The sequence below is a fragment of the Bubalus kerabau genome, chromosome 21 (assembly GCF_029407905.1).
Source record: "Bubalus kerabau isolate K-KA32 ecotype Philippines breed swamp buffalo chromosome 21, PCC_UOA_SB_1v2, whole genome shotgun sequence".
NCBI lineage: Eukaryota > Metazoa > Chordata > Mammalia > Artiodactyla > Bovidae > Bubalus > Bubalus kerabau.
In genome coordinates this window covers 38,168,298-38,183,534 of record NC_073644.1, presented here as the reverse complement: position 1 = coordinate 38,183,534, position 15,237 = coordinate 38,168,298, and the positions used below count along the sequence as shown (strand labels likewise).

The 15,237-nt window shown below is 34.5% G+C and overlaps 1 protein-coding gene across 2 annotated transcripts in view; it reads right to left on the bottom strand.

The window, feature by feature from the left end:
- Nucleotides 1-15,237, bottom strand: part of ROCK1 (Rho associated coiled-coil containing protein kinase 1) — a 123,372-nt gene that overhangs the window by 76,354 nt on the left and 31,781 nt on the right. For both annotated transcript variants that reach the window (XM_055559428.1, XM_055559429.1), the window contains exon 2: nucleotides 10,743-10,824. In XM_055559428.1, coding sequence (XP_055415403.1) covers nucleotides 10,743-10,824 — 82 coding nt within the window. The remainder of the gene's footprint in view (nucleotides 1-10,742; nucleotides 10,825-15,237) is intronic.

The following is a 15,237-nucleotide window of genomic DNA, read 5'->3' as shown; positions in this document are numbered from 1 at the left end:
GGAGACGACTACGGAAAAATGGCAACTAAATACAATGATATATGCTAGACTGGATTCTGGAAACAAAAAAAAAGGAGATTAGTGCAAAAACTGATATCTAAGTATGCAGTTAACAGTAATATACCAACTTTAATTTCTTAGTTTTGTCAATGTACCATGGCTATAAAAGATGCTAACATTACAGAAAGCTGGATGAAGGGCAGCTTCAGGATACTCTGTACTATTTTTGCAACTTTTCCATGAGTTTATTCCAAGATAAATAATTTATTTTAAAACTAAATAAAGAGAATATTTAACATTTGTATATGAAAATCTGATTTAGTAATATTTTACTTGTAATAACTTCAAACAAGATCATGTAATACCCTAAGTTAGACTGCATACTATATTCAATTTTATGGCTCCACTAAAAAAATTCTAACTTTTATACCACTTTCTGGTATAAAACTGAATTTTGGCAATACATATATCAAAATGCAAACTGGATGCAACTTTTGACTCAGAAATTCCTGGAATTCACTCCAAAGAAAGGAAGAGCAAGTATACCAAGCTGTATGTATAAAAATGTTAATTACAGCCTAAAACAGTGAAAAATTGGGAGGAACCTGAGAACCACCTATTATAGAAACAGTTTTTAAAATCATGGCACATTTATTCATCAGACTAAGTGTATTCATTTAAAAATATGTGTTATCCATACTCACTAGCATAAAAAGACACTCTACAATGTGCTTTTTCACTGAACAAGCTATGGAGAGCTGACAGAAATGTCCTACTGATTTTTATTTGGGCTGTTTTAACTTTTTGCCCAAATGACAATATAATCTATTGATATTCCAAAGTATTTGCAGACCTGATTTTGCCAGATACATTTCTTTAAGTATTAGATTATGCTCCTGAAGATTATTAGTTTTAAAATATCCTAACTTCTGTCCAGTATACCTCACCAATTCTAGATATTATTATTTTTATCTTTCTTCCTCAGATTGCCAGGGGTTAAGGGTGTTCTTATTTTAACCTACGTTTCTTGAAATATCAATGCATTTGTTCATCTATTAACTGCTCATTGGTCATTTTAATTTTTTCTCCTTTATACTACATTTTCAATTACTTTGTCCATTTTTACAGTTTCTGTTTTTCTTATGGACTGCAAGGATTTCTTCAAACATTAGGAATATAATTCTTTTACATATGTTGTCATTTTTTCCAACTTTCTTTATGAAGTTTTGAAATGACAAAATCTGTCAATGTTTGCTTTACAGTTTCTAGCCCTGTTATCTTGTTTTAAAAAAAAATTAAGAAGTCATTCTCTACTAGAAGACTATACACATAATTTCATCTAGTACTTTTTCATCTTTACATTGGTACAAGCTGTAGAGACAATTTCATTTTCCCTGCATATATCATTTAATAAGCAGAAAAGTATCATGATTTTAACAAGTTTAAAAATAAGTATTTTACATTTTGAATCATGTCTGAGTAATGACATATTAAGACTTTAAGATGGGGGAAAGAGGAACAAACTTTGTGATGATCATCACTGCCTGTTTACATATATATAAATATCTAATTAAGTGTATAATCCATGAAATGTTGTTTTGGAAAGGAATTTAAGTAGCCACTAAAGAAAAGATAAACTCCATTAAAATACTGTACAGTAGGTTCCTAAATACAATTACTTGGAAAAATAAAAACTTGAGAAAATAAAATAAAAACATCTTTTTACAATGATGCATGTAATTTACCCTTTAGTGCAGTGATTTAATACAATAACAGAACCTTTTGAAAGGGGATACCTCTTGCATTTCTCTAATAATCAGTGATGTGGAGCACCTTTTCATGTGCTTTTTGGCCCTCTGCATGTCTCCTTTGGAGAAATGTCTATTTAGGTCTTCTGTCCATTTTTTGATTGGGTTGTTTGTTGATATTTTTGGAAATTTAGCTCTTGTTATTAGCAATGTTTGCAAATATTTTCTCCCAGTCCAGTGGCTGTCCTTTTGTTTTATGGTTTCCTTTGCCATGCAAAAGCTTTTAAGTTTAATTAGGCCCCATTTTATTCATTTTTGTTTTTATTTCCATTAATCTAGGAAGCAAAAAAATCCAAAAAATAAATTATTGCTGTGATTCATGTCAAAGAATGTTCTGCCTATGTTTTCCTCTGAGAGTTTTATACTATCTGGTCTTACATTTAGGTCTTTAATTCATTTTCGGTTTATTATTTTTATATGGTATTAGAGAATGTTATGCAGTCCCATTTTCCCAGCACCACTTACTGCAGAGATTGTCTTTTCTCCATTGTATATTCTTGCCTCCTTTGTCGCAGACTAATTTACCATAATTGCACAGGTTTCTGGACTTTCTATACTGTTCCACTGATCTATGTCTGTTTCATACCAGTATCATACTGTTTTGATTAGTATAACTTTGTAGTACAGTCTGAAGTCAAGGAGCTTGATTCCTCCAGCTCTGTTCTTTCTCAAGCTCGCTTTGGCTATTCAGGGTCTTTTGTGCTTCCATACAAGTTAAAAATATTTTGTACTAGGTCTCTGAAAAATACTACTGATCCATAAACTGCCTTGGGTAGGATGGTCATTTTAACAATATTGATTCTTCCAATACAAGAACACAATATATTTTTCCATTCTGCTTGTGTCGTCTTCAATTACTTTCATCAGGTCCTTTGCCTGCAGGTTTATCCCTAAGTATTTTATTCTTTTTGATGCTATGCTATATTGGAGTATTTCCTTAATTTTTCTTATATTTCACTTTTAGTGTATAAATACAACAGATTTCTGCATATTAATTTTGTATCCAGCAACGTAATTCATTGATGAATTCTAGTAGTTTTCTGGTAGCATCTTCAGGATTTTCTATGTCTATAGCATGTCATTTGCAAACAGTGACAGTTTTACTTTTTTCCAATTTGGATTCCTTTTACCAGTTTTTTTCTCTGACTGCCGTGGCTACGAGTTCCAAAACTATGTTGACCAGAAATGGCCAAGAGTGAGCAGCCTTGTCTTGTTACTCATCTCAGAAGAAATGCATTCAGATTTACACCATTAAGTATGATGTTAAGGTTTGGTAATATATGGCCTTTATTATGTTGAGGTATGTTCCTTCTATGCTCACTTTGAAGAGCTTTTACTACAAGTGGATACTGAATTTTATCAGAAGTTTTCTCTACATCTATTGAGATGATCATGTATTTTACTCTTCAATTTGTTAATGTGGTATATCACACTGATTGATTTCCAGATATTGCAATATCTTTGCATTCCTGGAATGAGTCCCACTTGATCATGGTATATCATCCTTTTACTTCATTGCTAGAACTGGTTTGCTAGTATTTCACTGAGCGTTATTGCATCTACGTTTGTCAGTGATAGTGGCTATGATTTTCTTTTTCTGTGATATCTTTCTCTGGTTTTGGTATCAGGGTGATGGTGGCCTCACAGAATGAGTTTGGAAGTATTCCTTCCTCTGCAAAACTTTTGGAATAGTTTTAGAAGGATAGGTATTAACTGGTCTTCAAATGTTTGGCATAATTCACCTGTGAAGCCACCTTGTCCTGGACTTTTGTTTGTTGGGAGTTTTAAAATTACTGATTAAATTTCAGTGCTGGTAACTGGTCTATTTGTATTTTCTATTTCTTCCTGGTTCAGTCTTCAAAGATTGTGCCTTTCTAAGAATCTGTCCATTTCTTCTGGGTTGTCCATTTTACTGGTGTACAGTTGCTCATGAAAAGTGAAAGTGAACATGGACATGAACATGGACACTCAGTCATGTCCAACTCTTTGAGACCACATGGACTATCCAGTACATAGAATACTCTAGGCCAGAATACTGGAGTGGGTAGCCTTTCCCTTCTCCAGGGGATCTTCCCACCCAGGGATCGAACCCAGGTCTCCTGCATTACAGGCACATTCTTTACCAGCTGAGCTACAAGGGATGCCCAAGGATACTGGCGTGGGTAGCCTATCCCTTCTGCAGGGGATCTTCCCGACCCAGGAATTAAACTGGGGTCTCCTACATTGCAGGTGGATTCTTTACCAACTGAGCTATCAGAAAAGCCCATAGTAATCTCTTAAGATTTTCTGTACTTCTGTGGTGTTGGTTTTAACTTCTCCTTTTTCATTTCTGATTGATTTGGGCCCTCTCCCTTTTTTTCTTAATGAGTCTAGCTAAAGGTTTATCAATTTTGTTTATCTTTTCAAAGAATCCGCTTTTAGTTTCACAGATCTTTTCTATTGTTTTTTAGTTTCTATTTATTTTTGCTCTTTGTTTCTTTAATTCTAACTTTGGGTTTTGTTTGTTCTTCTTTCTCTAGTTGCTTTAGGCATAAAGTTAGGTTGTTTATTTGAGATTTTTCTTGTTTCCTGAGATAAGCTTGTATAGCTGTAAACTTCCCTTGCTGGATTTATTTTTTTAATCCAAACAAATTCTCTACCATATTTTTACTTTCAGGTTCATGGATTTTTTTTCAGACATACAACGATCTCCATTACGTTCTTGTAGACTGCTAAGATTTGTTTAGTAAGTATGATTTTCTAAAAGATTCATATAATTATGAATCTTGTACCCCAAAATCTGTTAAATTCATAATGGTTTACAAACACAGACAGCCAAAAATTACTGTTTTCAAATCTGCCCTCCTTGTTTCATTGCATCAGTTCAGTTCAGTTGCTCAGTCATGTCTGACTCTTTGTGACCCCATGAATCACAGCACGCCAGGCCTCCCTGTCCATCACCAACTCCCAGAGTTCACTCAAACTCACGTCCATTGAGTCAGTGATGCCATCCAGCCATCTCATCCTCTGGCGTCCCCTTCTCCTCTTGCCCCCAATCCCTCCCAGTATCAGAGTCTTTTCCAATGAGTCAACTCTTTGCATGAGGTGGCCAAAGTACTGGAGTTTCAGCTTTAGCATCATTCCTTCCAAAGAAATCCCAGGGCTGATCTCCTTCAGAATGGACTGGTTGGATCTCCTTGCAATCCAAGGGACTCTCAAGAGTCTTCTCCAACACCACAGTTCAAAAGCATCAACTCTTCGGCACTCAGCTTTCTTCACAGTCCAACTCTCACATCCATACATGACTACTGGAAAAACCATAGCCTTGACTAGACAGACCTTTGCTGGCAAAGTAATGTCTCTGCTTTTGAATATGCTATCTAGGTTGGTCATAACTTTCCTTCCAAGGAGTAAGCGTCTTTTAATTTCATGGCTGCAATCACCATCTGTAGTGATTTTGGAGCCCAAAAAAATACCTCCCCCAAAATATGTTTCTTCAAAAATGTGACTAACTGCCACCAAGATAATTTGATTTTATCCAGGTATCTTTCTAACCCCTACTCTAAAAGTTCACCTTAAAATCTTTATCAGTTATGTGAAGCTGATATTTTCTTTGTAGTCATCATTATTCAGATATTATAGTTTAGAGTCCAGAGAAACAAAATCTTTATATTTAACTAGGTATTCAGTCAAATGGTCACAGGTTATCTTTTCCCTTTCAGTCCCCATACAGTCTTCAACACAAAAAGATGAAAATACAGACTATAATATAGTCAGGACTGAAGTTTAAAATATTTCATGCCTCTATAACTAAAAAGCCTCTTGATGAAAGTGGAAGAGGAGAGTGAAAAGTTGGCTTAAAGCTCAACATTCGGAAAGCAAAGATCATGACATCTGGTCCCAGCACTTCATGGCACATAGATGGGGAAACAGTGGAAACAGTGGCTGACTTTATTTTTTGGGACTCCAAAATCACTGCAGATGGTGATTGCAGCCATGAAATTAAAAGACGCTTACTCCTTGGAAGGAAAGTTATGACCAACCTAGATAGCATGTTAAAAAGCAGAGACATTACTTTGCCAACAAAGGTCCCTCTAGTCAATGCTATGGTTTTTCCAGTGGTCATGTATGGATGTGAGAGTTGGACTGTGAAGAAAGCTGAGTGCCGAAGAGTTGATGCTTTTGAACTGTGGTGTTGGAGAAGACTCTTGAGAGTCCCTTGGACTGCAAGGAGATTCAACCAGTCCATCCTAAAGGAGATCAGTCCTGGGTGTTCTTTAGAAAGACTGATGTTAAAGCTGGAACTCCAGTACTTTGGCCACCTCATGTGAAGAACTGACTCATTGGAAAAGACTCTGATGCTGGGATGGACTGGGGACAGGAGGAGAAGGGGACAACAGAGGATGAGATGACTGGATGGCATCACCGACTCAACGCACATGAGTTTGAGTGATCTCTGGGAGTGGGTGATGGACAGGGAGGCCTGGCGTGCTGTAATTCATGGGATCACAGAGTCAGACATGACTGAGCAATTGAACTGAACTGAACTGATACCTTAAAGTTGTTATACTTTACTGAGACTTGAGCTTAATTACTAAAGAAAAAGATCTTATTCCATATTCCAGGTATATTCTTAGATCACTACAAGAGATACCTGTTAGCAAAAAGTCATTCAAAACAAAACATTTACATTCAGAAAACAATTCTGATGTACCCAATAATGAAAACTATAAAAATCCATATAAATTAATTTCAGCAATATGAAGAATACTATCCTATGAAAACCTATTACTCTCTGTGAAATATTACATAAATACAACTTCAGGAGTTGAAGGTGAATGTCACATTGTCATGTAAATGGCAGTCACACAGTATGTACCCTTTTGTACCTGCCTTTTTGGGGGCAGGGTTCCTGGTTTTTTTCACTTACCACAGTGCTTCTGAGATTCATCAATGTTGTTGCACTTATCAGTAATTCACTCTTTCTCACTTTTGAATCTTCCATTACATGGTATACCACAATTTATTTATCTATTTACCAGCTGATGTACATTTCTGTTGCTTCCAGTTTACAGCAATTATAGACAAAGGCTCCTTAAACATTCTCATAAGTCTTTGTGTGTATACATACATATATTTCTCTTACATAAATACCCAGCAGTGGGATCCCTGGGTTATGTGATAAATACATGTATAACTTTATAAGAAAAAGGCCAAACTGTTTTTCAAAGTGGCTCACCATTTTACAAACCAACCAGCAATGTGTCAGAGTTCAGCTATTCTGCATTTTCACATATAGTTGATACTGTTAGTTTTAAAATTTTAGTTATTCTAATATGTGTGTACTGATATTTCACTGTGGTCATAATTTGCAACCTCCTAATGACTAATCATGTTGAGCAACTTTTCATATGTGTGTATTTTTTAGGGGGAGAAACATCTATCCAAACCCTTTGCCCATTTTTAAACTGGGCTGTCTTTTTATTATTGAGTTGTAAGACTTTAGATAGTAATCCTTTATCAAGTACAGTAGGACCCTTACATACAAATGAGTGTCATTCCAAGAGCATGTTCATAAGTCCGATTGGTTTTAAGTCTAGCAAAGTAAGCTCAAGGTACCCAACTAAAACAATCCACTACACAGTACTGCACTGTAAGAGGTTTATAATACTTCTCACACAAATAATACATAAAAAATAAAGAAAACATTTTAAATCTTACAGTACTGTACCTTAAAAAGTACAGCAGTACCAGTTACATTACTGCTGCTTTTACACTTGCTTATAGACAAGCTGAGCTTGAAATAAAGATATTGTACTGTACGTACAGGGTTCTGTACAGTAACTACACAAAAGCACAACCACTTGAAGAGGATGCACGCATGTGACAATGAATGCCAGATATGTGAACTAACCTATACAACTGGACACGTGGAACACATGTTCACATCTTTGAAAGTTCACAATTTGAAGGTCCATATGTAGGGGACAAACTGTATGTGATTTGTTAATATTTTCTCCTATCCTGTAAGTTGTCTTTTCACTCTCTTGACAGTGTAGTTTTGAAGCACAAAAGTTTTAAATTTTGATGATGTCCAATTTATTTCTTTCTTTTCTGCTGCTGTACTTTAGGTGTATATATAAGAAACAATGGTGTAATCCAAGGTCATAAAAATTTATGCCTATGTTTTTTCCTAAGAGTTTCACAGTTTTATATTCTGAATTAATTTTGTATGGGGTGTGAAACAGAAGTCCAACTTCACTCTCTCGCATATGGATATCCAGTTTTATGAGCACCATTTGTTGAAAAGATTATTTTCCTCTTTCACTTGTCTTTGCAACTATACTCTCCCAGTCAGTGGTTTACCTGTTCATGTTCTTACAAATATAATTCTGAAGAGAAAAAGTTTTGAATTTTGATAGCATCTATCTTAAAAAGAAAAAAAATGGTTTGTGCTATTTGTGTCCCATCTAAGAAATTCTTCCCTAACTAAAATCCTATGTATTTTCTGTTTTATTCTAGAAGGGTTACTAGTTTTAGCTCTTACATTTAGGTCTATGATCCATTTGAAGTTGATTTTTGCATATATTGTAAAGTAAGGTTTAGGAACTGAAATCCCTTGTCAAGTCTGTTGAAAATCAATTGACTGTACATGTACGGATCTATTTCTGTTCCATTTATCTATATGTTTACTCTTTCATTTCATTACACTGCCCTGATCTTAAAATTCAACACTGTTAATCCTCCAACTTTGTTCTTACTTTACAAAATTGTTTTGGCTATTCCAGACCCAATATTGCCATATGAATTTTAGAATTAATGGTTACTTTAATACAAAAATGCCTGCTTAGGTTCTGAGACCACATGGACTCTGATTGGAGAATTACTGACATTTTAATACTGAATTATCCAATCCATCAACACTGAATATCTTTTTTAAGGTCTTCTTTGTCTCAGTATATGAAATCATTTTCAGTATACAGGTCTTACACGCATTTTGTCAAATTTATCCTTAAATTTTTCATGCTTCTGCTTTTACTGTAAGTGGTGCTATATTTGTTAGGTCTATTTAAAATTGCTTATTGCTAAAATATAGAAATAAACTGCTTTTTGTATATCAATCTTCTAGCTTACAACCTCAATGCTAAGTTCTTGTAAGTTTTTCTGTAGAATCTTGAGGATTTTCTGTACCCCAAAAAATGCTGTCTGAATAAATTTTAATTCTTCCTTTTTAATCTCTATACTTTTTCCTTTTTACCTTATTTCACTGTCTAAAACTTCCAGGACAACAGTGAATGAAGTAATGAAAAAAGACAGAGTTGCCTTTTCCCAGTTCTTGGAGGAAAGCATGTAGTCATACACAATTAAATACAATCTGAACTATAGGTTTTTTGTGGCCTCTCCTATCAGCATTAGAAATTTTCCTCCAATTCCAAGTTTGCAGAGAGATATCTGCAAACCAAGAACGAATACTGAATTTTTTCAAATGCTTTTCCTATATTTACTAAGATGATATTATGGATTTTCCTTTTAATATGTTAATATGATAAATTACACAAATTGATTTTTGAACCTTAAACAAACTTTGCAATGCTGGTATAAATCCTATTCAGTCAAAATTTTAACCTAATGCTAGATATGAATTACTAAAACTTTTAATATTATTCTCTGTATTTTTCTTCAATCTAAAAACTAGACTAAACTACACAGGTTAATCAGTTTACATAGTTTAGCTTTTTATCTTCACTTTACTTATTAACATTTCTACTATGGCTCCTGGTGTTCCTATTTACAAAATATACTGTAAAGGCAAACTTAATATTATGAAAGCAGCAATGTTGCATAGTAAAACCAGTAACTGATTTTTTTAAAATGTGTTTCAATTCTTGTGATCTTACTTCACCAAATTATACTCTCCCACCACCCCCCTACTCTCTGTACTAACAAGCAATTATCCTTTCGCCTCCCATCAAAGAACTGGTCAAGCTTCTCCATCTTTTCAGTTCTTCTGTACTGTTAAGTAAGGAGGTGAAGCAAATTAAACAGCACTAAAATTTTCCTGCAATATCAGTAAGATGTGAGAAATTAATAAAACTTGTTTAAAAGTTCACTATTCAGAATCTGGCACTATATTCCAAAACAGAATTAAGGCTGGAAAAATATTTTTATAAAAAAGAGAGAAACAGAAACCCAAAAGATTGATAAGTAAAATTCTGAGGCAGGATTTCAAAGTGTAGAAATGATAAAAGAAAGTAAATCTAAAGTTAAAAAGATCTGACTATTTAGAAAAATAAAACTTTTCTAACAAAACATACGTAACCAAAATTGGCAGATAATACTACAACAACCTCAACCTAACTATATCAATATGTATAGTTTAGGAATAGATTTTAAAAAATGGAGTGGGGAAGATTTTATGACCAAAATCCTTATTATCAATTATTTAAGATGAAAAATTTGAAACTATTAAGTTTTCTAATCAAAATTTAAACAAAATATCTAATATCAAAATTTTATAAACATCTTTTTATAAAAGAACATCTGTAAAACTTAAGTATACACCAGGTTTCATGAAGAAAATTCATATCTTACAGGTAGGAGGGCTTTTCATATGTAATCAATTCTTAACCTGCAGGTATTAAAATATAACAGCTAATTCATTTATAAAAGAAAAACAGAGAATAAATAAAACATTATTGAAATTCAATGTGCATGTATGTTTAACATATTTATTTTAACCATTTACTTTTTATTCCCTTCTCTGCAAGATATTTTAGATTTTCCTGATAAGCACTCAAACTGACAAAGTTTCTTTCCTATTTCCTTCTCATCTGATGTAGATATTATTGATGAAATAGCCAGAGTAAATAGAAAGAAAAAAAAAGGGCTTGAATTATCTAAGTCAATATTTCATTATATATAGTCTAGCATTAACCTCCACAAAAAATTACTTACATCTGCTTAAAAAGTTGTCAATATTTTTGTTTTTTCTTAAGGCAGGAAAATCCAAATCATATACCAAAGCATCCAATCCATCCTAAACAAATAAACAAACAAACAAAGTTAGTTTTTGGATCACACTATGAACACGTTCCTCTTTCATGAGTATAAAGAAAAAAACTTATGCTTTAACATTTAATCTGCTTATCTGCCTTTCTCTCACACATCCTGCATTCATTTAACACCTTCTACAAGGTTACATGAGTACTGGAAGAAGAGAAAACTCATTTTTATTTCATACAGAGCAGAGGTCCCCAACCCCCAAGCCAGTACCAGTCCATGGCCTGCTAGGAACCCAGCGGCACAGCAGCAGCAAGCAGTTGTCTTCCACAAAATCATTCCCTCATGCCAAAAAGGTTAGACACCACTGATAACAGAGTTTTCACTTTCTAACTCTCTCAGGCAGAGGAGCAGCAAAATCACCACGAACTGGCTACAAGTGACCTCAACTCATGCCCTTTTCTCCATATAAGGGCATGAAATTTTACTTTTCACTTCCCTTTAACTACTGAATTTATTTATTTCTTAGACATTCATAAAAAACAAATGACCTACGTTTTGGACCACAAATATTTTATAAGGTAGTATCAAATACTAGTTCCTAAAATGTGAAGTTTAGTGTAAAATAAATTCTGCATTTTGATACATTTTTATGGTGTGTATATAAATATATTGGGTTCTCTTTCTTTGAAAAACTTTTTAGAACAACCACAAGTAAGGGACAAGCATGGGCTTTTACTTTTAAGGGGGACATTTAAGTATTATCTAAGCAAGAGCAGGACAATGAGAAGGTGTACCAATCAGTGTTGAAGTAGGAATGCTTCTATTCAGATTATATCTCATCATGTGCCAACGGGGAAACAGTCAGACAATCCCAAGTCATCTTCATTGTATTTAACTGGAGAAATTTAGTTGACTACAATAAAGCCCCAAAATAAAAAGCAGCAAAGGAAAACACACTATCTGGAGACCATGAAGAGTCATGTTCATAAAAGTCTGAAAGAGAAATAGAAGCTAGGGGAGATATACTTTGTGTTAAGTCAAAGGTATGAATAACTCCAGCTATTTTAGAATACTTAAAATATTTCTCTAGGAAACTGCAAAGTCTAGTCAAATTTTTATAGGTTTTAAAATATATCACTGCTTAGGTTGGAAACTGACCATGAGAAGATGACTAAAGAGACCAACTAATCCTACTGTGGGCTTTTTAGAATTCAGGTTTGTACAGATCTGAAGAAAAAGTCTCCCCACCAGAACAGGTTCATCTATCCTTGAGACACATTTCTTAGTCTCATAAAGCATTTGAATACTTCTGTTAATGATTTTTCAATAAAGAGATGAGAATCTTTACTTGTATTGAAAACCAATCAATAAATATATTAATTCACTATTTTCTAGGACAAGGTAAATTAAATGTATATATACCCCTTTGACTAGAATTTAAACTCTTTAAAGCAGAAACCAGTTAACATCTCATTTTCTCCCACAGCATCTTCCAGGATGTCTTGAACAAGTGGGCATAAAATGTACGTTAAACCAATGATTTTTTTGCTCCAGAGAAAATGCATCATATTACTCAAGAAATAACACTTGCCTTATTAGATAGTAAGTTTCAGCAGACCATGTCACTCCAAAAAAATTGCATAGATTATAGAGTAATGCAAATAACACTAGCCCCACAATTTTAGGCCCACAATTTTAGGTCGAATTTTGATAAACATTCCTAGGAAATACAAGTAAGCATAATGTAATAAAATCAACATATTATTACATCTTATAATAAGTACTATTTTAAGAGCTCCTACTTCCAAAGACACTTTCCAGTTTTAAAAGGTCCAGAACATCTAAATTTTTGACAGTTTAAGTTGTTTTCTAATATCAAATAAAACATTAGAAAGTGAGGGAAATGTGCATTAAACTTTACTCACAACATGCTCTTTCCAATAAATATACTGCAAACTGCCTACAATCTTACTCCAAATAATTTTTTTAAGTTACTAAATGTTAGGAAAAAAACTCAAAAAATCCCTTGTTTAATTAACACTACATTCCATACTCAAGGCAAATAACAATCAGAAACATTAACCAATTTGTCCAATGCCACAGAGCTAGTAAGTTGTCTTACAATCAAAATACAAACTCTTAGTCTAATAGTTATAGAAATAACATGACCATGACAAAAACATGATTTAAAAACCCTGTATCTCTAAAATGAAGTTAGGAATTGAGAACAAACATGTGTATTTAAGTCCAAGTACCACCATTTAAAAACTAATAGAAAATCACAAGTCATATTTGTCTAATTAAAACTAGAAAGTACACTGGTTAAGACTCAAACCTAATGTCCTGGATCAAAGTGCTATATTTTTTCTAGTACGCCACCACGCCCTCTTCTGCATGACCTTCCCCAAACTACCTATGAAATCGAACAGTTTTCCTTATATTACAGTTATTTTTTACTTTAATCTCCACAGCTCGATTTCTGATGCGACCATGGCGTTTTACTCACAGCATCGCAGATACTGTTGGCTCTCCTACCCCAACAACTATTTCCTCCTTCTACCTTCCTAATTCAATCTTGATTTTGTTCGGGCAACCCACCTTTCTCCAGGAAACTATGAGCTTCCATGAAGGGAGAGATCTTCCGCAACTCAAGGAGGTCACTTCTAATTTAAGCTAAACATGGAGGCCTACTACTCTTGCCAGTGTTCAGCTGAAGTACAGGAATATGGTAATAATCTGGCACATCAAATGTGAGGGGAAAACCTACAGAAAGGTTTCTGGGGAAAAGTTTCTTCTCTCCTGAAAGAGATACATGTCAGAGATAGTCTCTCCTTTTATGAGAAACTGTCATATCTCTATATGACACTTAAACAACAGGAGCCACCTTGGGGCCTCAAGGGAAACTGGCAGGAAACAAAGCCAAACACAGTGAGGACAAGAGACATGATAGATGGAAGGAACCCGAGTCTATGATGATGTTTTTGAACCACTGAATTAATCTACTCTGGAAACTATCCTTCCCATTCTATCTCAATATAATACATTTTCCTTATGGTTTAACTCAATTTACATTGGATCTTCTAATTCTTGTGACCTAAATGAAGTGAAAGTCACTCAGTCGTGTCCCACTCTTTGTGACCCTACGAACTGTCCATGGAATTCTCTAGGTCAGAACACTGGAGTGGGTAGCCTTTCCCTTCTCCAGGGGGATCTTCCCAACCCAGGGATTGAACCCAGGTCTCCTGCATTGCAGGCGGATTCTTTTCCAGCTGAGCCACAAGGGAAGCCCCAAAATACCAGATTGGGTAGCCTATCCCTTCTCCAGCGGATCTTCCCAACCCAGGAATCGAAGTGGGGTCTCCGGCATTGCAGGCGGATATCAGGGAAGCCCCTCTTGTGACCTAAAGCACCTCTCTGAAATACACAGAGTTCATTAAAAGCCAATGTAGGAGATATAGGACTTGTTGCACCAAAAGGGTGAGAGAATCATCCATTCAAACAGTGAGACCAGGGGCAAGATGGGGCGACAAAAAGTGTCACTCTTTGGTAAACGTTGTTTTTATAACTGAGCCTCAGTTTTCTCTTTTATAAAATGGAAATAACTCACTACAACTCAGGCTCTGTGAGAGCTAAATAAGGAACGTATTCGACCCTTAAACAGTTCCACTTTTCACTCTTTATTTCTCTAGCTGACATTTGAAAGCTCTACAAGTTAGTCTCACTATTGACAGAAATGACATAAAGAGAAAATAGATATTTTAGTCATGTGGTCATAAAACCTCAAGAGTAAATCTCAGGTCATGATATTAAAACCCTTCCAAGTGTAGAAATCCCATATATAATTAAAAGTTGGGTTTAAAAAAAAAAAAGATAATGCATCTGACTATTCTTAACAATAGAATTCAAGCATGCATTTGTTAATGGAAAACTAGCGGCCTCCACTAACTTGGGTACAGTCACCAGGACTAGATGTCTGGCCCTATCACCGTATACTTTGATTTTACAATTGTAGGAGACAGTAGAGTTTTTCAGTATCATTCATAAGCCAAAATTATTTTTTTTATCAGAGAAATAAAATGGGCAAGAAGGTATCCTTCTAGCATAATCTAAGGTATAGACATACCAGCAGAGGCTGTAAGGGGAGTCAAAACACTGAGATTGGGGAGAGGGATGCAGGCTTTCACTTTAATGAAGCAGAGAAGCTAAACAAGATAATACAACCTTAGAGTAGGACAAAGAATTCTGACTTTTATTCAGTACTCTGAAGTTCTGTAAAATAATGGAGAATAAGGCTTGCCACTTCCTAAACTCCATATTCTAGTACCAGAATTCAGAACCTTAACAGAAATTAACATTAATTATTATCCTCCCATAATAATCAATTATTATGGAGAGGAGTCAATGTCAAAGAATTACAAAAATTAAATCCTTTGCTATGTATATTTGA